Genomic DNA, 25,068 nt, shown 5'->3' with positions numbered 1-25,068 from the left:
AAGTAAAAGAGAACTTTTACTTATTTACAGGAGAACTTCAATACTTAATAAGAAGCATCCTGAATTAGTGCTTGAAAGTTTCCACCTTGTGGAATTTTTTTTTTTTCCTTTTTCTTCCCAAAGCCCTCTCCAGTACATAGTTGCATATTCTTAGTTGTGGGTCCTTCTAGTTGTGGCATGTGGGACGCCGCCTCAGCGTGGTTTGATGAGCAGTGCCATGTCCGCGCCCAGGATTCAAACCAACAAAACACTGGGCCGCCTGCAGCGGAGCACGTGAACTTAACCACTCGGCCACAGGGCCAGCCCCCAGCTTGTGGAATATTTACAAACTCTCTCGAGACCTAAGAAATTGAATGATTCAAAAATTAGCAAATGATTCGAAAATTCCTCCTGAGAAGCTAATCTCTAAAAAGCAGTGACAGTAGATTTGCTAGTTGATGAAAGTAGTTATAAAGTCTAAAAGCTTGTTTTTAAAAAAATGCATAATAGTGAAATGTCCCATTTCTCCTTCCCAGGAATCCAGCTTCTCACCACTCTTTCTGCTCAACCCAAGGTTTTGTGAAATTATCAAGGGAAAGACAGAAATACCTGTGATGTTTTATATTACCTGCTGTGCTTTTTATTCTCAGTTATTCCTTTTGCATAAAAACAGAGAACGAAGAAAATGAAGGAGGAGGCGGAGGGACAAAGGAGGAAGGGCAGGGAAAGAATGAAAAGATTTTCAGCTCTTAATGTTTCAAAATAGATTTTGGAAACTCCCTAAAGAGAGACTCCAAGGAAAGAAAAGGTTTGGGACAGCAGAAGCCAACATTAACGCCATAAATGGGGAAGAATGCCTGGGGTGTAGGAGGTGTCCCACCTAGACTTGCTCTCGTTTCCACAGGCTGGAGGAGGGCAGAGAATCTGAAGGAAGCAATACAATTAGCCACAGAGTCCTGGCTGGGAGGTGAGGGGTGATGGAGTGTGGTGATGAAAAGACTCTCAGTAAACTGGGGATCCACGGGTTTGCTTCCCAGGTGAGGTAAGGTCCAAGAGCCGCTCCTCGCTTGACAACAGAGTGACAGCACGACAGAAGGGCTAACAGCATGGTGTGTTGGCTCGAGGCCTGAGACAGCCTTTAGAGCCTCCCAAAGCCTCAGGACAGCTTGAGGGAGCAGCGGAAAGTCTTCCTCACCCCAAGAGGGCCACAAAGGTGGCTGAGAGAGAACCAGAGCACCCGAAGGAGCCTGGAGGTTCCAAGTGGATTATGTAAACTGATGACCAGAAACAGACAGAAAACAAACATTAGCAGAGGCTGCCTTAGAGAGAGGAAGGCCACAAATCAGAAGTCCGCCCCACCCCCCCCCCCCCACCAAAACCCCCCAAAAACAGATGCCACCTTGTGTAGAAAGAAGGGAAACAGGGAAATCCCGAGCTAACTGAGGAAACCTGGCACTGGCTGGATTAAGCCCCAGATATCAGGTAACATCAGGTTCCCGAGAAAGGCAGTTACGCTATAAATTATGTTTTACATTGCTGTTGGCCTGAATTTGTGGGTTGTGCAAAGTGAACCCACCAAACCTGCTTTACAGGATTGTTTCAATATGACAAAGTGAGACCAAGATGAGGAAGGTCCCATACACACCTCTGCAACTATCAGATGCTTGCTGTCATTACCACAGCTCACGATTTCATTGCCCAGTAGCTTTCAGCTCCACTACTTACTAAGCAGAAGGGGCACTGCAATGTGGCCAAGTTTATTCAGCTCATTTTTGCTGTAAGCAAGAATATACCAAGGCATTACCTCAGAATTAACATATTTCATTTTCCCACATACAAGTGATGTGACCTGCGCTTTTAATTCAGTCATGCCGCCTGTAACACAAGACATTCTCTCTAAGCTGGTAAGACACATTGATTCAAAATGTCCTTTATATAGGAGGATACATGATTCCACAAGGCATTTTTCTTAGGAGCTACAATCCAGATCAGTTTTGCTGCTTGCTTGTCAAATCCAATTTGATTACACTGGGTGAAAATAAACTCAGTTGACTACCTGTCTTCACCTCCTGCCAGGCACCCCAGAAGGACATTGATTGTTTATTCTTTAGAGAGATACGATTGGGAGCAAGAAAGTAATTCTCATTATTGTATGTATCATAATAAGGATTGCAATTGCATATCTACTGTATGCTAAGTAGTCTGCATAATTACTTAATTTAAACTTGACAAATATCCCCATGTTATAGATTAGGAAACTGAGTCCCAGAAAGGTTACATTACAAGAAAGGCACAGAGTAAATGGCAATGGCTATCTTTGAATCCAAGTTTATCTGTCTTCTTCCTACTCTACCAGAATGCCTCACTAATGAAAATACATGAGCCTATCCTAAGCTCATACTTTAAAATTCCTGTCACGGAACTCAAGGTCTGGGACACCAAAAGTCATTCTACCACCCCTACCACTCTCACCTCCTACCCACTCTGTCATACACTTTCCTCGGCCACACTCACTCACATCCATTCCTGAACCCACCTGCCTCCTTTCAAGCCTTTACAGACCTCTTCCTCTGCTTCGACTGTCCTATCTTTCCTCCTCACTTAGAGAATTCCAACCCATCCTCTAAGTCGGACAGTGACTTTGAAAGCTTTGCTCTCTCTCCCAAGGAGAACTAGCTGCCGCCACTTCAGCTTCTGCAACTTGGTGATCTTTCCATCACAGCACACACATATCACTTGACACAGGCGTTTGTCTGCACACGCCTCTGTAACCACTACTAGAATATGAAATCCTCAAAGTCCGGGTATGGGGCCTATATCTTTGCACACCCGTTAATCTAAGGCACTCGGCGCTTAGCGGGAGTTCAACAAATGCCTGTTGAGTTAATAAATGAATTTTACTTTAAATCAAGGTCTATATTTCACATGTTCTGGACTGTGGAAGAATCATATGCAAGTAAGCACTGTGAAGTAAAGTGGCTCAAATTATTATAAGGACGACCACGAAGAAGGGCTTCACTCACCCAAAGCCAGTTTTTCCAGAGACCTCCCCGGGTCTCAACACCCGCTCAGCCCAGGCAGGAGAGAGCCCCGCCTCCCTCCCTGCCAATCAATCGTTCCTCGCGCCTGCGCAGGCACCGCCCTCCCCGGAGCCCCGCCCCAGTCCCCGCCCCGAGGCTGTCGCGGGCGGTTAGGTCCGGCGGGAGCTTCTGTTTCACTGGCGCGCCCACTATGACGATCGCCTACAGCTGCATTGCTAATGGCCGAATGGTCTTAGCGGAGTTGGCCCTGACCGGCGGCTCCTATCAGGTACCCCTGGGTCGGCACCTCCGCCTTCCAGGGCTCAGCTTTTCGAGGGTGGCGCCCAGTGTGCCCGCCCCTCAGGGCGCGGCGCTGAGGGGCGGGCCCGAGCGGGCTGTGGGAGCGTGAGGCCCACGCCCCCGCGCGCGGCCGAGCCCACGAGGTGGTGAATCCCCGGCGGAAACCCTGCGCGCTCCCGGCCTGCGGGGCCGCACGTGCGCCGCCCAGGGGTTAGCGTGGGTGCTGCATGCGACTCGTTTGGCAGTGATCTACGGCCACGTTTAGTTCCGGGGACCCTTACAGAATTTCTCTCCCCCACAGAGAAGTGGGCTGCAGTTCAACACACATTTATTGAGCATGTGTTAGTTGCAAAATCCCAGGGTAAAGGTGTGGGGGATGCAATGAAGAGAAGACGGCGCCTGGATTTGTCACTTGAGGAGCTCATTGTCCCTTTACGCTCAAGCGCTATATACAGTTGTCCTACAGGGTAAAAAGTATTTCAGCGGAAGTAGGTCGAGATTGCTCCGGGAGCGCTCAAGATAGGTGGCTGCTTGTCCACCACAGAGGAGGTGATGTTAGAGAGCTCGGCTTCGAAGCCTTCTAAGAGTTAGTCCTAGCTTAGAGCCCGAAAGGGTAATGAGGATTCCATGCAGAGGGAACAGCGCGGTGTGCTTGGGGAACCTCAAGAACCTCAGTGTGGCTAGAGCACAGAGTTGCAGTATATAGGGGCTAAAGATGAGGTCAGAAAAGTGGGCAGAGGATAGTTAATGAAGGGTCTTTAGTTTTTCTTATCCTAGAGACACTGGGGAGTAATTAAAGATTATAAATAGAGGAATAACAAGATCTGATTCATCTTCTGGAGAATTTGGTCTCGTTGCAATATGGAGGGTGGATTAGAGTGGGGAGAACTAGATATGATGGTGTTGTTATAGTTTGTGTGGGAGAGCTAAGGGCCTAGGCTAAGACAATGACAGTGCAGATAGAAAAGAAGGGGCAGATCCTAAAGAGACTTTGTAAAACTAATCCTCAGAAGTTAGTGACAGGTGGAATATATGGGATAAGGGACAGGGTCATGCCTAGGATGATTCTCAATGTTTTCTGTTTTTTAAATCTTTCCCCAACTGTATTGAGATATAGTTGACATATAACATTGTGTAAGTTTAAGGTGTACAATGTGATGATTTGCCAGATTTTTTTCTTCAGTCGCATTAAACAAGATAGGAACTATCGGGGCCAGCAAGTTTGCAGGTTCCCCTTTGTCAGCCTGGGGTTCGCAGGTCCAGATCCCAGGTGTGGACCTATGCACTGCTTATCAAGCCATGCTGTGGCAGGCATCCCACATATAAAGTAGAGGAAAACAGGCACAGATGTTAGCTCAGGGCCAGTCTTCCTCAACAAAGAAGAGGAGGATTGGCAGCAGATGGTAGCTCAGGGCTAATCTTCCTCTAAAACAAAAAAAGAAAGAAAGATAGGAACTATGGGTGAAGGAGGGTTGTGGGGAAGGGAGTCAGAGGGAATGCAAGGGAGGAGAGTACAGTTGGGGACAGGTTGAATTTTGTTGCCAATTGGAAATGGCCAATCCATTTGTGTATTTATCCCTCCACCTTATTCCGAAAAGATTTAAGTCCTAAAAATGTCCAAAAAGTCAGAGCTAACAGTTAAAGAGAATAGAAATGGGTAAGACTGCCCGAGAAAAGTATAGAGAGTGAGAAGAGAAGAGGCCCAAAAGACACAACACTGTTTAGGAATAGAGTAGAGAGGTGGGTCGCCAAATAACAGCAGTGGTGTCCTGAAAGCCAAGAGAAGAAAATCATAAGAATGTCTCATGTCCCAAAGAAGTTGAACAAGATCTAAAAGGTGTTCCTTGGACTCAACAATGAGAGGATACTAGGTGATCTTATGTTAGCGGTTTGAAAAAAGTGGTAGAGGCAGAAGCCAGACTGCTGTAGGCCGTGAATGGGAGATGAGGAAGCAGGGAAAGTGAAGTTAGACAGTTCTTTCAAGAATTTAGGAAGGGACTGAGAGAGGGTGAAAGCTAGAAGAAGCGTGGTCCAGGAGGGGGCCTCATTTTCTAGCGCAGGGGCAACTTTCGCATGTATATGGGTTAGTGGAGAAGGAGAAGAGTAGGATATAGGAGAGGAGTGGGCTGTTGGCGGGGCGAGACCTGAAGGAGCACAAAGGAAGGGAATCCAGTGTGGTGGTAGAGGTGTGAGCCTTGGCCTAGAGGAATGCCTTTCTCGTGGAGAAAGGAGGGGTGTGATGTAGACGCAGAACTTAGTCTCCCCCTGGGGCCCTCCTCATTGCCAATACCTTAAGTACTGCCTTCCTCAGCATTCTAACTTCAGTCCCCTTTTAACTTGACACATTCTTCACACCCGTGGACACTTTTACTTTGATCTCTGCCAAATCCACTTCCAAAATAATCTCTCTCCACAGTTAGATTGCCTAGTAGAAGTTCAGACATATCATGTCCAGAACTAAATTAATTCTTTCCTAACAGATTCCTCCTCATGTATTTCTAATCTTGCTGAGTATCTCTTCTGAGTCGTTCAAGCTGGAAACTCAGAGTCACCTGCAAGTTTTCTCTCTTCTTCACCTTCACATTTATTCTTTGACACTAGGGTCTATCAGTTCTCTCTCTTGAATATGCCTTGAATCCTTGTTTCTGGACCTTGTCTTCTAGGCCCTCATTACTTCTCACTAGGATTGTTGAAAATGTCCCGTACCTGAGCTCCCAGACTTTAGCCTTGTCCCTCTCAAAACCAGCCTCCACACCGCTGCGCAAGGGGTTGTTCCCAACAGCAACTATGATTCTGTAACTCCTCCGCTTAAACTCATTTGGTGGCATCTGATTACATTCAGAGTAAAGCCCGTACTCCTTAGCCTGGCATTCAAGGCCCTCCCTGGTGGGGCTTTTCCATGATTATCTCCTTCTCTTCCCCACTTATCCCTGTGTTCCAGCTATCCTGAACTTCATGCTGTTCTCCAATCTCACCAAGGTCTCCCTTTGCATCTCCTGTTCCCTCTCCCTGGAACCCACTTTTCTCCACTTTTAAGCAGTATAACCTCTTCTTTGCTTTGAGGCTTTTCTCAATTCCTCCTTGAAGCTTTCTCTATACCCAGGCTAATTTACGTGTCTTTACCAAACTCCTGAGCAGGCTGAATTGGAATCATTTTTTTTCTCTGCTCTGCCTTCAGACTCCTTCAAGACAGGGACTTGTTTTGTCTTTCCAGTGTACAATGCCTAGTACATAGCGGGTTCTCAATAAACAATTAATTAAGAAAGGAGAGAGACAGACAGTTGAAGGAGTTCATAAGCCCAGTGGCCTCTCTTTATGAAGCATGCAGGAAGGTAAGAAAGTGGAAGAGGGTGGAGCAGTATGCAATTGGAGGAAAGGATTAAAGGTTTGGAATGACGGCTGTCAGAAAGCTGACCAGGGAGAAGAAAAGGATGACAGGCACTTTAAGGAACAGTTCTATTATGTCTTTCCTCAGTGCTAAATATTAATGTCACAAATACTTTATATTCCTTAGAAAAATATTGGTAACTACCAAAGCTTAATCATGAGATCAAATCAACTGCCATTATAGGGTCCTGGGGCTGGACAGGATCCTAGAGATCATCTTGCCCAATCCCTTCATTCTGCACACAAGGAAACACATCCAGACAAGTCACTTTCTTAAGTTGTGCAGCACATTAATGTCAGAAACAGAACTGAAGCCCAGTTTGTCACTTATTTTACTGTTCTTATTGCCATTTGCTTTGTTTCAAATTTTGCTATGATTTCAGTTTATATACTCTAAAAGAGAAACTTGGGGAAAGCTAGGGGAACATTCCAGTGATGACAATAGAGTAACTGAAAGTTTATGTATTCCCTTGATTTTTCATATTTCTTAGGAAATCCTTTCCTAGAGAACCGCCTGGATTTTTCAGGCAATACCAAGAATTTCAAGTTTTACTCTCTACCACTAATAATAAACTTTGCCCTCCCAAAAAGTTTTTATTTCAAGTGTCATTATGTGAAAATGGGAACGTTATTAAAATTACACATAAATATACATATACTTTTTGTGTATATATATATATGTAAGTGTGCAAATATAGGTTGCACTAATCAGTCTTATTTTTACAGTCACATCTTATATATGGCTTCAAGGCTGGGAAACACTATCTAATCAAATTATCTTTTCAATGACCACTAGTCACTGAAACTACATAAAGTGTTAATGGATTAAAAGTATTCAGCTACTATTCTCTGAATACTCTATGAAGTTGTTACCTTTTTTTTTTTTTTGCTTAAGATAAAAGTTTTTATTCACTATTATTCACTGATCTCTTTCTATAAAACCAATAATTGCTAAGAACTTTTATACCTGTTTCTTAAAAGGCTTATTCTTTGCAGGAAAATTTGCAAGGTATTGTGATTATCCAGAATACCTTAAATATAGCTAGTTGTATGGAACCCCATTAATTTACTAAGTATTGTACACTGGAAAGTCAGGGATGAAGACATTCCCTGTCCTGAAGGAGCCTGAAGGCAGGAACCCGAAAGTTACCTAAGAAGACTCAAATAGCCACATTCCTAATAACATTCAGAAACCATCTTTATAGACCTGGTCTATAATTACCATGCATTATGAATAACCACCCATTAGTTTTCCTAATAAACGGTTGTTCCTACTATTAAACTAATCAGAACATTGGTAAATTTAGGAGAGGAATAATGAAAGACACCACAATCTTCTATAAAGTAAATGCTAACAATTTGTTTTTAGGAAGCAGCGTCAACAGTGCTTAGACTAGTGCTTCTTAGAGCTGAACCAAAGACCGTAATTCAAATGGGAAGGTAAGGCATATTCTGACAAAAGTCTACTTTTTAACAATTGCCAGCAGATAATGCCAATGACAATGTCACGAGGAAAAAAGAATATTAGTTGTGCATACTCTTGATTGAACCCTCAGAAAGGAGAACTTCTATATGTAAAAGTATAAAATCATGAATGGGAAGGATAAACACCAAATTCAAGATAGTAGTTACCTCTGTGATAGGAGAAGAAATTGAGGAAGGGTATACAGGGTGCAGTAATTGTATCTGTAACATTTTAACTGGATGGTGGGTCTACAAGTGTTCTGGTAATGTTATTCTGCATACGTTTTTGGTAAACCCAAAATATTTCATTAATAAAAAGGAAACTCCCACTTGAAAATATCTTTAATAAGATCACTCTAAGTTTTACTTGGGTATTACATGGTATGGCCTAAACCAGTCTTGAAAACATTTTGCTAGGAAAGCAACAAGTAGGAAATAAGAGAGCTTCTATATTTTTTTAGAATCATCTTTTTTTTGTTGCTTTTTTGTTTTTTCTGGTCAGGAAAATTGACCCTGAGCTAACACCTGTTGCCAATCTTCCTCTTTTTGCTTGAGGAAGAGTGGCCCTGAGCTAACATCTGTACCAGTCTTCCTCTGTTTTGTATGTGGGTCACCACCACAGCACAGCTTGATGAGTGATGTAGATCCGCACCCGGGATCCAAACCCACGAAACCCAGGCCACTGAAGCAGCGTGCACTGAACTTAACCACTACCCTGTCACCGGGCAGGCCCGTCATTATTTTTTTAAGAGTAGGTTCATTTTAACCTTTATATTGTAAAATAAAACAAAATACAAAAACCACATCAAGCCTATGAATAGCTTTATGAAGTTTTACAAGGGAACCCCCCCCACCAACTGCAACTCCACCTAAGCCAAAAAAATAGAACACTGCCAGCCACCCCAAAAACTCCCCACCATGTGTCCTCTCCAATTCACAGCTTCCTCTCTCTCTTCCCCAAATCAACTACCTTTCCAGCTTCTATAGCAGTCACTTACCCTGTTTCTTTATTGCCTCAGCATGTAAATGTGCATCCTCAGATGTGAGAGCTCAATCCTGCCCATTTTTTAATTTGATGTCTTTTAAATCTCTTTAATCTACATATCCCCCCTCAATCCCTTTCCTTTCCTTACAGTTTATTGTTGAAGAACCTATAGAGTTTCCCACAAATCTGGGTTTGCTGATTGCATACTCAAAATGCACCATGTTACAAGCAGCTGGATCCGGAGGCGTGATCCCTTTGGCAAGATGACAGATGTTTTTCATCAGATGGTTTCTGAAGTCTGCTTGTATCTGCTTTTGACATGTTAACAGCCATTGATATTCATTGCCTACAGCCTAGAGCCATTATTTATCAGGGGTTGCAAAATAGTGGTATTCTATGCTGACTTAGTGTCTAAATGGGCGGAGGCGTGGCAGTCAGGGAGAGCAGAGTCTAAATTGATGCTTGGGTCTCTGATTTAGAAAAGTGGCTGCATCATGGTACTATAAGTGACAGGGAATTCAGAAGAAGCAATGGGTCTGAGGGGAAGGTCCAATATGTGGATCTTGAGCTTACGGGGAAGTCCCTGGGCTGCAGATATAGACATAGCAGGTTCCTGATAGATTCAGATCACTTTCTGAAAGGGTTGCCAATCACCTCATGTATATTTAACAGCTCAGTCTACCACTGTGTGTTTATAAAAAGATGTTGCCATCGTTTGCCTAATTCCCTACTTTGAAAATTATTTCTTTTGCTGGGATATTCACAGGTTCAATACATTTTGTTCTCTTGAGGCTGGTAACATTAAATAAATTCTGAAATTTTTAATAAAAATTTTAAATCAAAAAAAAAGTAGTGGTATTCTAGTTTAGTTTTCACTTATTAGCCAGAACCATTTCAAAAAAAAGACACTTTCTTCATCTACTATTTGCTTACCTATATTGTACACTCTAATTTGAATCTTTTGAGCTTCAGGGATTTACTCTTTTGAATCCCTGAACTCCAGACTTATATATCCAACTGCTTATTCCACATCTCTGTTGGATGTCTGATAGGCATCTCAAACTTGTGTCCAAAACCAAGCCACCTCCTGCAGTCTTCCATATACCCCCTTTCCAGTTCCTCAGGCCTAAAACCTTTATGATCCTTGACTTTTGTCTCTTTTACATTCAAATCCAACTCATCAGAAAATCCCATTGCCTTTACTGTACAAAATATATCCAGAATCTGACCACCTTCACCACTACCATAGGAACCACACCACCGTCATTTCTTGCCTGAGTTACTCTATATAAAATTAGATTCATTTGTTTTATTTTGTTTTTTATTTTTAAGGATTGCTCTCTGAAAATTTGGTTTAATAACATTTTATAATTATGCAAAACACTTATAGGATTCCAAAGTCAAATCTACAGAAACTGAGAAGTCTAATTTTCATTCCTTTACTCTCCACGTTACTCTCTCTCCCCCATATGTAACCATTTTGAATAAGTTTTTAGTTTATAATTTTCTTTTTCTTTTCTTCTTTTTCTATAAGAGGTGCATACATATATTTGTATCTCCCTTATGGTAGCATATGAGAATAATAGACAAATGGTATTTCATCATACACACTTTTCTCCACGTTGCTTTTGTCACTTAACAGTGTATCCTGGACACCAGGTATTCAGGGTTTTTAACATTTAAAGATGGTTTCTGAATGTTACTAACTAATAACATACTAAGCATAAATTTAAAATATCTCTCCTTTCACATCCAGTATCAATTTCTTTCAAATCACATATATAACTTTTAGAGAGATGATAGACTTAGCAACTCTTTTTTCAGCAAAGACTCCTCTCAATTTAGAAATAAAAATATTTTCCAACCAGAGATTTTGTGTATCATCAATTAAAAATATTTGTAGCATATTGTATTCCTGATATGACATGACAGATTTATGTTGAAAAGGCACATAGTTTAAATTTTCTACCTCCGGGATTATCTTTTCCACCTGTTTCTGAGTTTCCTCATTCTCATGTATATCCAATATAGCATGTGACCAGGTCTATTACCTGTTAACCATGTGGATATAGAGTGTTCAAAATAACTAGATTAAAGCCCAGGCACCAGGCAACTATTTTTGTTGCCACATTCCTAAATTTTTTGGATTGTTGGGCAGTATAGATGCAGGCACTTTCCAAGAGTCTTCCAGCTTCCTAATATGTGACTCCGAGAAGGCACAAAAGGTCTAGAAATTGGCGTGGTCAGGATAAGGCACGCTTTTGCATACTGTAGGGGAGTTTAACTCCCCCTCCCCAACTCATCCTGCTCCCCAGAATATTTGGTTTTGGCAGTTTACAACTTTTAAATCTAATGTATCATAATAGAAAGCCAAGAAGTGCCAACATTAAATATGTCTACCTAAGAATATAGGGATAGTGAAAATCAGTGCACACAGCGTTTTCTATTTGGTCAGAATCTTGATTCTGTCTTGGCATGTGAGTGACTTCTATCAAAGCCATTTCAAATATATCTGTATTAGGTTATTATCATTTCCTCTTTATTGTGATTTATTGATGCAATTTTAAATACATATTTAAATTTTATAGAATTTCTATTTAATACAAATTACTTTAAATTTTCAAATATATGAAAGGTTTTCTGATCTGATTATAAAAAGTTCTCTCTATAGCTTTTATCCTATTAATGAGAGCTTGAAAACGAAATTAAATTCTTTGCGTAGGTACTTGATTTCTTCAATATTATCATGTAAATGAATGTATTCTTTTCAAAGCTTCGTCTACCATACTCTCTTTATTGATGGAATCACTTACCTATGTGCCTCAGACAATGCCCTGGATACTGTAACACCATCTGCATTTCTCAAAAATGTAAGTAATTTGTTATATTGCTTTAAGGACTTTTTCAGTTTCTGAAATTTTGAGGTCTCTGTTTTATAGTTTATTAGTAATAAATAAGCAAAAGCAGATCACTCATCTGGCTCTAAAGCAGAGCCATTAATGACCTTCAGAGATTTCTTACCCTCATCCCTTGCGTGTCTCCTGCTTCCACGCTTCCCCCAACTCGAAAGCAAGGCCTGCAAAGATGACCACTCAGATCTATTAGAGTTTCTCTTTATGTTTATTTTGTTCTTTAAAAATAAGAATGAAATTAAGCTTTGCTAATATTTAATATGCTTTTTCCATAGCATATACATTTAATTTACAAATAATTATATACAAGACACTTCTGGTAGAAAATTTGAATCAATTGTAAGAGATGAAAAGAAGTATTTTTTTTAATCAAGACATACTATCTTTAAGGAAAGTTTTACCAGAAAATTGCCAGCAAATACAAAAGATGGTAAATAGAGTACTTATGTGTATGTACTAAGGTGGATACATCAGATTTTATAAATTTCTTAGAGGGTAACGAACCTTCTCAACAGATATCACCTGTTGCTGACTATCACCCAGACTGAGCTCCAGCCAGAATAAGGACACTTGGTGAAAGGCAGTCTCAGAAACAGACTAGGGCTGAACCATTATGCTGGTAACTTTATGGTCCAGATAGTATGTTTGTCTCTTGTTTTCAAAAGTAAATAATACTAGTCTTCAATTTTATTCACAAATATGTAATTCAGGATACATACTCTAAGAAAAATTATTAATGGGAAAATCAGCTATACCGTAGTTACTAATAGTTTTTCTCCAGTCACATTCGTGAATCATGCATATGTTTTATTCGTTGAGTGTACCAACTTGCTTTAACACAGCTCAAACTGTAACCATACATAGAATCAAGGATTAGAAGACCTAATATTGTAATTCACTCTAGAGTTATGCCTAGACAATTGTGAGACTCTAGATGGTAAACCCTGTTAGCCATCTAACTGACTGTACTCTAAATTTTTTCTCTCTGCCATTATGACAAAACATCCCAACTCTACCACCTTTCCAAAACCAGATGACACAAAATTGATAACCACATAATTTTTACCACTACTTCTGGAGAGTAGAACATTAAGGACAGACAACTGTCAGAATTCCTTCTTGAGACTCAAGTATCCTATAACAACCCTATAGGGTTTGAAAGATGGAATCATGACATTTACTTGGGATTGTTTTGTTATCATTGGATGGATTTTGAGGGTTGGGGCAGGAGGGGAAAGTGAAAAGCACTTATTTAGAAAATATCACGGACTCCCATCTTTCCTTGTCTGCCAGACATAAACATCTGCTCTTCCCCTCAAGTCCTCAGCTATGTCAAGATAGTACCCGCAGTCTCAGTGTGAGGTTGTGATCTTCACTGCAGCAGTGGAGACAGGGCAAGCACAGTTCTCATAAGTACTGCATCTTTAAATAGGAAGGACAGCCTGCCACCAAAAATCTAGAAATGTTCTGGTTTCTTTATTTCAGGTTTCTGCCCGATTCTGCTTAAATAAACATTTACCCTGTAATTCTCCAGTTGAAATTACCTATATAGTTTAAATATTTCCATTAATTTCCCCAGGTTAGTGATACTTTTCTGAGAAATCCTTTGCTGTCAGAAGAATATTTTTCTCCTTCAAATGCAGTTGCTGCAGATTTTCAACAAGTATTAGGAAAGTATATGGTATGTAACCTCCAACTGTATTCCTAAATATCGTCAGTATTACAGCTGACAAATCAGTGAGGAATTATGAGTTAAGAGCTGTAAAGATGAAGGCGAACTGAGAACTTCTATCTCTGTATAATGATAAGGAATTATGTCCATGGTATACTGATAAGTGAAGAAAGCAAAATAAAGTATGTATGTTATACTATTATTTATTTACCATTCTTATATGCAACCATTTAAGAAAGAGGGAATAAACACAAATATATGTATTTGTTTGCCTACAGTTAAAAAAAAAAGGAGGGGGGGCAAGGGAAAGATAAACCAAAAACATTTCAGTGGTTGCCTATGTGGGGATGGGGGAACAGGAATAGAAACTAGACCTCTCTGAAGGAAACTTGTTTTGCAAATTTGACTTTGGAAGCATGTAAATATTTTACAAAATTATAAAATGCTATTAAGGGGCCAGCCCCGTGGCTGAGTGGTTGGGTTCTCGCGCTCTGCTTCAGCAGCCCAGGGTTTCCCGGTTTGGGTCCTGGGCGACGATACTGCGCTGCTCATTTGGCCATGCTGGGGCAGCATCCTGCATGCCACAGCTGGAAGGACCCACAACTAAAAATACACAACTATGGACCGGTGGTCTTTGGGAGAAAAAGGAAAAATAAAATCTTTAAAAAAAAAAAAATGCTGGGGCTGGCCCCGTGGCTGAGTGGTTAAGTTTGCGCACTCCACTGCAGGTGGCCCAGTGTTTCATTGGTTCGAATCCTGGGCACAGACATGGCACTGCTCATCAAACCACTCTGAGGCAGCGTCCCACATGCCACAACTAGAAGGACCCACAACAAAGAATATACAACTATGTACTGGGGGGGCTTTGGGGAGAAAAAGGAAAAAAATTAAAAAATCTTTAAAAAAAAAATGCCGGGGCTGGCCCGGTGGCACAGTGGTTAAGTGTGCAGTTCCGCTTCTCCACAGCCTGGGGTTTGCCAGTTCGGATCCCGGGTGCAGACATGGCACCGCTTGGCAAAAGCCATGCTGTGGTAGGCATCCCAGATATAAAGTGGAGGAAGATGGGCATGGATGTGAGCTCAGGGCCAGTCTTCCTCAGCAAAAAGAGGAGGATTGGCAGCAGTTAGCTCAGGGCTAATCTTCCACACACAAAAAAATAAAAATAATAAAAATAAAAAAATACTATTAAATTAGATATTTAAAAAGTAATCCCTACTAAGTGAAATAAGACAGTCACAAGAGGACAAATACTGTGTGATTCCATTTATATGAGGTACCTAGAGTAGTCAGATTTATAAAGACAGAAAGTAGAATGCTGGTTGCCAGAACCTGGGGGTGGCGAAGGGAGGAGGAGCACTTACTGCTTAATGGACACAGAGTTTCAGTTGGGAAATGAAAAAAGTTCTGGAGAAGGATAGTGGTGATAGTTGCACAACAGTATGAATATACTTAATGCTACTGAACTATACAGTTAAAAATTGTTAAAATTATAAATTTTATGTATATTTTACCATAATGAAAAAAATTTCATTTTAAAAAATTCTAAAACTTAAAAGCAAAAATAAAAAGAACCTGTGTCTTGAGTTGATGCCTTAAAGCACAGTGAAAATTTGTTTCAAGTGACTTTAAAACACAGTAATTTTATTGTATATTCCTAGTGACATTATACCTTAATGGAAAGAGAACTAAAAATAAATTTTAAAATATTTTCATGTGTCAACATTATTAGTAATAACATTGGTGTTGGTATTCTGAAATTGGCTTATGTAGATATAGATATATTACTTTGAGTAATCAAGTTAATGTTGTTAGGAATCAAGATTTTCAACAAAAAGTTACAAATATAAAGTCAAAGAATTAAGTAAAACCTTATAATCTTACATTTTGACTGAAAGTTAAATAATGAAAAATATTTCATTGAAAATATATTTCATGATATATTTTCTCTTAAGAAAAAAAAAGTTATCTCCTAGCCTATCCACTGAAAAACCCTAGAAACGATGACCAACCCAGTAGCAGTGTGCCCCCTCAGGGTCGAGATTATAGTTTCTAAATACCATTTTACACTAAAAAGAACCAGGCCTGATTCTGCATATGGAGCAGGAAACATAAATCAGAAACATTTTGTCATACAAGAAACAAGGAAGCTTTCAAAGTCTACTGTGCTCATGTCAAAAGACTTGAGGAGCCTTGAAAAGGCTGCCACTGGCCAGTGATGGAATAATTTGAACAATAAAAAAAATAACTGCAGTGGATTGTGACACACCAAATATGTTAAACTCCATGAGTTCCTAGATACTGCAAGAGGGGGAAAAATGCCTCACCCATCAACTTTGGAAGATACTAAGGATCCACCGCATCACTCTGAAAACAAATAAAGAAAAGAAAAGGGTCAAGCATTTATTCTGACTTTCTTATATGAACTGTACCTCAAAGCAACCAAATAGTTGGTGGGAAAAGGGGTTTTTGGTGGGTTTTTTTGGTCTTTATAGAAATATTCCAGCTAATAAATGAAGAAGAAGTGATAAAATATCACTATTTTGCAATCCCTAATGAAATAATGAGTCTAGGCAGTCATCACCAATGATAAAAAATTAGGTGAAAAGCTGATGAGAAATTTCATAATGGATGAAACAGGCTCAAAACCCCTAAACTCATTGATTATTCCTAAAATCACAATAAGGGAGACAGTCAGTCAGCAGTTATGTGTTTCCTGATGTCACATGATGAGTAGTATCAGCACACATCTGAAGTAAGCTTGCGGAAAACATCGAACCTGCGTGTGACTGAGCCTGTAGCTCTAATGCCCAGTTTACAGGAAATAGATCAATGACCATGTTAAATGATTCCACACCAATGCAATCAGCAAAATCCAGAATGTGAGAAACCCTACAAGACAAATGACCCAGTTTCCTCAACAAATAAATTGCAAGGGGGAAAAAAGCTAAGAACCCATAGATTAAAAAAGACAACACGTATCAACTAAATGCAACATGTGGACTTTGGATCCTGAATCGACAAAGCAAATGTCAAAAAAACTATGTTTTTGATAAATTTATACACAAACTGGATGTTTGATGCTAATAAGGAGTTTTTTAGATGTAATAATCATGTTGTGGATTTGTTTTTTAAAAAATAAGGTCATATCTGGGGCTGGCCCGGTGGCGCAGCGGTTAAGTTTACACATTCAGCTTCTCAGCGGCCCCGGGGTTTGCCAGTTGGATGCCGGGTGTGGACATCGCACCACTTGGCAACAGCCATGCTGTGGTAGGCGTCCCACGTATAAAATAGAGGAAGATGGGCACGGATCTTAGCTCAGGGCCAGTCTTCCTCAGCAAAAAAGAGCTTAGCTCAGGGCTAATCTTCCTCAAAAAAAATAAATAAGGTCATATCTTTTAGAGATACACACTGAAGCTTTACAGATTAAAATAATAGAATGTCTGGGATTTGCTTTAAAATAATACTTTTGGGGAAGGGGCAGTCAGTTGGTATGGAGGAAACAAGATTGGTATGTGTTGATAATTGCTGAGACTAGGTGACGGGTACATAGGGTTGATTACACTGTTCATTCTGCTTTTGTATATGTTTGAACTTTTCCATAATAAAATATTTTAAGTATACCTGTATTCGTTTTCTATTTGTGTAACAATTTACCACAAGTCAGCGGCCTAAAACAGCACACATTTATTATCTCACAGTTCCCAAGTGTGAGGAATCGAGAGTCACAGCTGAAGTGGGTTCTCTCAGGGTCTCTCAAGGCTGCAGGGAGTGTGGCAGCCAGGCTGTGTCCTGCTCCGGAGGCTCCGAGGACAATCGCTTCCCAGCTCACTCAGGCTGCTGCAGGATTCATCTGCTTCTGGTGGCGCCAGGGATGCAGCTGTTTGGGGTTACCTGGAGGCCACCCCGCCCGCAGGTCCTCGAGACTGATAGCGGTTCTTTGCCACATGGGCGTCCTCAGCGTGGCTGCTTGTTTCTTCAAGGCCCCAGAGGAATATTTCTCACTCTAATCTGCTGAATTTTGTATAATGTGACAATCACAGGAGTGACATCCCATCACCTTTGCTTCTGTTAGTTAGAAGCAAGTCACACTTAAGGGCAGGGCGTTTTACAAGGATGTGGCTCATTGGGGATCATCCTATTGTGTGTCCTCCACCATGCCTGACAAAATAACTACGGATAGATGTTTTTATATTAAATGCAGACATTTTCTTATGAAAAATTCTGCATATATCAACACAGCCAAAATATATTAACATAGCTCCCTGAAAACTAGTTATAGTGCGAAAATATGCACATTTTAAGCAGTTAACACATCTAACATCAAAGAAATTTCTGTTTAACATTTATAAACTAACCTGGTAAGCTTTCAATCTGTAGAAAATTTTATGAAAGTTGTTGAATTCTTCTACTATAATTAACAAAATGAAAAAAGTAGTTTAGAGAGATTTCAAAAAATATATATAAATGTACCAAATGTCATTGAATGGACTATGAATACATTATCTTAACAAAACTCAGATAATTTTCTTACATTAAAAAAGATTAAGCATTTTAAAAAGAAGAGAAAGGAACAAAAAGAACAATCAAAGATTAACCATCCATCTGAACTTGATGACATCTGCAGACACGTGATTTCCACATAAGGTCACAGCCACAGGCATCCAGAGCTAGGATCTGAACATATCTTTTCAGGGGGACAGAATTCAACTAGCAACCTCCTCTTTTCTACATTTATCTAGTGAGCTCCTCCCAGAACATCAGTTGTAAGTTGCATGGTCCAGTAACCAGCAAGATCAGAATTCTGCTTAAGGTGGATTTGATCATTCACCAAAGAACAGGCTTTTTTTGTTTGTTTGTTTGTTTTGAGGAAGATTAGCCCTGAGCTAACTACTGCCAATCCTCCTCTTTTTGCTGAGGAATCTTGGCCCTGAGCTAACATTTGTGCCCATCATCCTCTACTTTATATGTGGGATGCCTACCACAGCAGGGCGTGCCAAGCGGTGCCATGTCTGCACCCGGGATCCGAACCTGCGAACCCCAGACCGCCGAGAAGCAGAACGTGCGAACTTAACCACTGCGCCACCGGGCCGGCCCCAGAACAGGGGTTTTTAATATCATTTTTCATTTAAAAGGTAATGCTCATTAATGAAATGAGATAATACAAAAATGTATAAAATGAAATATGAATATCTCCTATAATTTCAATCAAAACCCCCTGAGATGAGCGCTCTTAACAGTTTGGTATGTAACCTTCCAGAATTATTTGTATATATATATACACAAATATGTACATACATACAAATATGTACATACAAATATGTGTACATACACATTTATATATGCATATATATCTTTGTAATATATATAAGTTTATACATACTTTTTAAATTCACAAGATGGAACCGTTAATGCAATGATTAAAGGCTTAATCTCTGGAGCTTCTTGAGCCTGAATCCTTGTTTTGCCTCTTGCTGTGCAACATTGGGCAACTTATTAACTTCTCTCAGTCTCAGTTTTCTTATTTAGAAAATAAAAGATGATGAGTACTACTTTGGTGGTTTGGGAATTAAATGAGTTAATACATGTGAAGTGCTTAAAACAGTGTCTGGCACATACTGAGCATTCAATAAGTTATTTCATATTGTTCTGCAGCTGCAGCTTCATTTTTTAATATAGCACTATATCTTAGAGATTATTTTTTGTTAATATGGATAGAGTGGAAGACAAAAATGGGAAAAAGAACAAGAGCAATGAATAGAAAACAGTAACAAATATGGTAGATATTAATCCAACTATATCAATAATTACTTTAAAATTTAATGGTCTAAATACACCAATTAAAAGACAGAGACTGGGGGCCAGCCTGACGGCATAGTGGTTAAGTTCACACACTCTGCTTCAGTGGCCTGAGGTTCACCAGTTCAGATCCTGGGCACAGACCTACACACTGCTCATCGAGCTATGCTGTGGTGGCATCCCACATACAATGTAGAGGAAGAATGGCACAAATGTTAGCTCAGGGCCAATCTTCCTCACCAAAAAAAAAGAGAGAGAGAGAGATTGTCAGATTGGGCTAAAAAAAAAAAAAACTGTCAAGAGAATGAGAAGACAAGCCAGAGAATGAGAGAAAATATTTGCAAAATGTATATCTAATAAAGGACTTTTATCCAAAATATACAAAGAACTCTTAAAACTGAACTATAAGAAAATAAACAACACAATAAAAAAAGGGCCAAAAATCTGAATAGATACCTCACCAAAAAAAATACATATGGCAAATAAACATATGAGAATTTGCTCAACATATATGTCATCAAGGAATCACAAATTAAAGCAACAATGAGAAACCCCTGCATACCTATTAGAATGGCCAAAATTCAAAACACTGACAACACCAAATGCTGAGAAGCATGTGGAGAGCAGTAGGAATTCTTATTCACTGCTGGTGGGAATGCAAAATGGTGCAGCCACTTTGGAAGACAGTTTGACGGTTTCTTACAAAACTAAACATACCCTTACCATACGATCCAGCAGTCGCACTCCTTCGTATTTACCCAAAGGAGCTGAAAACACGTCCACACAAGAACCTACATACAGACGTTATAGCAGCTTTAGTCATAACTGCCAAAGCATGGGAGCAACCAAGATGTCTTTCCATAGGTGAATGGTAAATAAACGGTGGTACATCCAAACAATGGACTATTATTCAGCACTAAAAACAAGTGAGGTATCAGCCTAAGAAAAGACGTGGAGGATCCTTAAATGCATATTACTAAGGGAAAGAAGCCAATCTGAAAAGGCTATATACCGTATGATTCCAACTATATGATATTCGGGAAAAGGCAAAGCTACAGAGACAGTAAAAAGAGCAATTATTGGGCCTGGCCTGGTAGGTGGCCAAGTGGTTAAGTTTCTGCGTGCTCCGCTTCAGTGACTGGGGTTTGCAGGTTCAGATCCTGGGCACAGACCTACTCCACTCACCAGCCACGCTGTGGAGGTGTCCCACATACAAACAAACAGAGGACGACTGGCACAGATGTTAGCTCAGGGCTAATCTTCCTCAAGCAAAAAAAGAGGAGCATTGGCAGCAGATGTTAGCTCAGGGTGAGTCTTCCTCAGCAAGAAAAAAAAAAGACCAATTGTTGCCAGGGCTTAGGGAGAAGGGAGGCATGAATAGGTGGAGCCCAGTGAAACTGTTCTGTATTATACTCTAATGGTCGATACATGTCATCATACATTTGTCCAAACTCACTGAATGTACAATACCAACAGTGAACCCTAATGTAAACTATGGACTTTGGGTGAATAATGATGCATCAGTGTAGGGTCATCCATTGTAGCAAATGTACCACTCTAGTGTGGGATGCTGATAGTGATGGAGGCTGTGCATGTGGGGGGATAAGGTTTATGTGGGAACTCTGTCCTTTCCACTTAATTTTACTGTGAACCTAAAACTTGTCTTTTAAAAGAGTCTATATAAATAAATAAACAATTTTTATTTTAAAAGAACACTTCGACTGCTGATTGAATACATTGATATCTCCCTCTGCCGCCCCCCCCCTTTTTTTTTTTGCAAGATGAAGATGGCACAATCTGAGGCTTAGTGGATTCTTTATACTGAAATACAAATGAGATGTGCCCTTGACACTCTTGTTCTAATTTGTACAACATATTTTAATAGATTTCATTTCTAGAAAATAAAACTTGTATTATATTTCACTTCTATACAGGTAAAATACAATAAAAAACAAGATAACAGCTCTATATCCACCCTGAGGAGTCAAGTAACTGATGTAAAAAATGCTATGACCCAAAATATTGATAAAATTTTGGAGAGCGAAGAAAGATCAAATATCTTCCCCGACAGTACAGATGATCTTCAAACAGCTGTAAGTGATGCACACCTGTCTCGGTACCCACACAGTGCACTAAGCCATAGGATCACTGCCCTTGAGACAGAGTGCCAAAAGCAAGAACATACCCAGGGATACTGTGAGATAATCCTGTCACCAGACTATGGCTTTATCGAAAAATTATTGGAATGCAACTAAAATATTAAAAGAGAAATTAGAAAACAATCCAAATTTAAAACTTATTAAAAAGTAGGAGGTAGTCATTTGAATAACAGAAAGATTTCTTACATTAAGAAATACACAGGTTATTCAACACATAAATTGCAAGGGGAAAAAAAGGGACAACTTAGCCAAAAATAGACTTAGAAGGTGTATCAATTGCAATGTGTGATCCTTATTTGGATTTTGATTCAAACAAGCTATAAAAATGAAAATTTACAACTTCGTGAGACAATTAGATATTTGAAGTCTGGCAGGATATTAGATGGCATTAAGAAATGTTATTAATTTTTAGGTGTGATGATGGTATTGTGGTTATGTTTTGAAAAGAGTCATGACTTATTAAAGATAAATACTAAAATATTTATGAATGAAATTATATAATGTCTGAGATTTCCTTTAGAATAGTTCAGGATTAAGGGAGTAGAATGGGGTATAAATGAAACGAAATTGGACATAAACTGATGGTGGTTAAAAGTGGATGTGGAGTGGACAGGGCTTCATTATACTATTCTCTCAACTTTTATTTATGTTCAAAATTCTCTGTAAGAAAATAGTGTTAAAACAATCACTAAAGGTTGAATAGTTCCCTTAGAGCATTTTAAATTTTCTTTTTACAGATCTTTTCTGGAAACACAGCCACCATATAAAGCAAAGTACACACATTCTTCGTACTCACCAAGTTCTATTGATTCCACCTCCTAAATCTTTTTTTGGTTTTAGCCTTACTTTTTCACTTTTAAAAATAATTTATTAAGATTTTATTTACATAAAATAATATTCACCCACTTTAAGTATAGAGTTTGATGAATTGTCGTAATTGTGTACAACTGTGTAACCACAATCAAGTTATAGAATAGTTCTTTCTTCCTAAAATCTTCCTCATGCCCTTTGCAGTTGACTCCCCCCCTACCCCTGACCCCAGCCAACTACTGCTCTGCTTTCTGTCACTACAGTGCTGCCTTTCTAGAATTTCATATAAATAGAATTATACAATACATAGTCCTTTGTGTTTGACTTCTTTCACTTAGCTTAATAGTTTTATATTAATTCATGTTGTCGTGTGTTAATATTTTATTCCTTTTTTTTTAAAAGATTTTATTTTTTTCCTTTTTCTCCCCAAAGCCCTCCAGTACATAGTTGTATATTCTTCGTTGTGGGTCCTTCTAGTTGTGGCAGGTGGGACGCCACCTCAGCATGGTTTGATGAGCAGTGCCATGTCCGCACCCAGGATTTGAACCAATGAAACAATGGGCTGCCTGCAGCAGAGTGCGCAAACTTAACCACTCAGCCACGGGGTCAGCCCCTATTTTATCCCTTTTTATTGCTGAATAGTATTCCACAGAATGGCTAAATCTCTTTTAAATCCACCTTCTGCCCATCCCAACGTCACTCACAGTCTCACTCCAAGTTCTGTTATCTTTTGTCTAACTATGGTAATCTCCAGATTTACTTTTTCTACCTCTTTTTAGTTCTACTCCACTCATCCTCCACACTGACACTACAGTATTCTTTTAAAATGCAAGCATGAGCATTATCCATAGCCTTCTTAAAACCCTCCAGTCCATGCAGGGTAGAGTCCAACCTCCCTAACATAATGAGCTTTGTTCTGACTATATTTCCAGTTGTATCACCCAGAGGGCACAGTCTTGCAGTTTACAAATCTCAAAAAATACCAAACTATTGTATTTCTCCAAAATACACATTGCATTATTTCCCATCTTTACACATACTGTTCCCTCTCTTTGTCCTTGTCCCGGAAAACTTCTATTCATCCATCAAAACACAACTCAAGTATCATCTTCTCATTGCCCAGGCTGAGTTTATCACTCTCTCATCTCTGCTCCTTTTATTTATTGATTCATTCAATTAATATCTCTTGAGGATCTACTGTCTGCCAGGCTCTATATGAGGCACTAAGAACATAATGATAAATGTGATAACCACAAGCCCAGCAAACAAGCACTCAATGTTAGTTAAATTAAATACTATTTATTTGAACAAAGCAATCCTTTACATTTTTTTATAGCAAGACAAAGATAAGGTTACATCAGTTCATATAATCTACAAAAGAGAATTAAGAAAGTAAATCATTATCTAGGATTGAAGTTGTACTTTGTGAGAATTTATAACACAAGAGTTCAGATAATACTGTCCAAGCCAGTTAGATTCATTCAATATTCATTAATAAACATTCCTTGAGATCTTATTGTATACAAGATATGCTGGTCATCTTCAGGAATAAAAGAATAAAATAAGATACCTGCCACAGCTTAATCTACTGCAGGAGACAGATTTGTATAAACCTTATTGCAATATAAAGTAGGGTTCAGTGTTATAAGAGATGGCTAAAGCATTACAGCCAAGCAGTGGAGAAGTGCTAGTATCTACATTCTTACAAAGCATTTTGAAATTGGGGTCACAAAATCCCACAGTCAATATTACCTCATTCTGTTATATTAGGAAGCATGTATGATATTTAAATACTATGTGCCTCAGAGGACATAGTTAGGAATCCTGAGAAAAGTAAACTATTTTATTACGAAATATTTATTTCAAGCATACGCAAAACTTTTGAGAATAATATATTTAATACTCTTGTAATCATCAGCGTGCTTTATCTGACCTTAATATTTTGCCGCACTTGATTTGGGCCTTTGTTTTTTAAAGAAATAAAATTATAATTAAAGTCCCCTGTGTACTTTTTCCAAGCCCATTCCACTCGCTCACCAGAAGAACTGCTATTGTGAATTTGATATGAATCATTTGCATGCATGTTTTATTCCTCTGCTATATATGTATAGTTATATATCTATCTGTATTATTGGTTTGCATTTTTTACCTTTATATTTATGACATTATAATGTACATATCCTTCTGAAACCTGAGTTTTCAGTTCAACATTATGTTTTTGAAATGGATTTATTTTGATACACTTAGCTCTAATTTATCAATTTAACTTCTGAAAGTATATCATTACTACTTAAAAAAACACAATGTACTTATCCTTTCTCCTTTTGATAAACACTAATGTTTATTTTTCTTTTATGAACTTTTCTTTATTATGAACAGTACTACACTAAGCACCCTTGTACATTTCTCTTGGTACACTTTTGCAAAAATGTTTCTAAGACATGGTCTATAGAGTTTTTTGATCATACATAGTTATTCGTAAAATATTCTTGAGAATGCATTTAAATGTATGTATAAATTATATATATTCTTCTACAATAATGTTATATATTATTAAAAATTACTTATAAATCATGAATACATT

The 25,068-nt window shown here is 39.1% G+C and overlaps 1 protein-coding gene across 5 annotated transcripts in view; it reads left to right on the top strand.

Annotated features, from left to right (window-relative positions):
* Window positions 1-3,180: 3,180 nt before the first annotated feature.
* LOC124236634 (vesicle-associated membrane protein 714-like) overlaps window positions 3,181-25,068 on the top strand; it is a 33,182-nt gene continuing 11,294 nt past the window's right edge. The window contains exons 1-5 of one of the 5 annotated variants that reach the window (XM_046655565.1): window positions 3,181-3,288; window positions 8,056-8,126; window positions 11,909-12,005; window positions 21,450-21,608; window positions 22,412-22,464. In XM_046655565.1, coding sequence (XP_046511521.1) covers window positions 3,211-3,288; window positions 8,056-8,126; window positions 11,909-12,005; window positions 21,450-21,608; window positions 22,412-22,441 — 435 coding nt within the window. In that variant the 5' untranslated portion in view covers window positions 3,181-3,210 and the 3' untranslated portion in view covers window positions 22,442-22,464. Of the gene's footprint in view, window positions 3,289-8,055; window positions 8,127-11,908; window positions 12,006-13,626; window positions 13,849-21,449; window positions 21,893-22,411; window positions 22,465-25,068 lie in introns of those variants that run through there. The other 4 variants (XM_046655564.1, XM_046655563.1, XM_046655566.1 and 1 more) reach the window with 4 other exon arrangements.

Source organism: Equus quagga, chromosome 3 (assembly GCF_021613505.1).
Source record: "Equus quagga isolate Etosha38 chromosome 3, UCLA_HA_Equagga_1.0, whole genome shotgun sequence".
Classification (NCBI taxonomy): domain Eukaryota; kingdom Metazoa; phylum Chordata; class Mammalia; order Perissodactyla; family Equidae; genus Equus; species Equus quagga.
The sequence above is the reverse complement of the archived record's forward strand: the minus strand, read 5'-3'. Positions and strand labels throughout refer to the sequence as shown.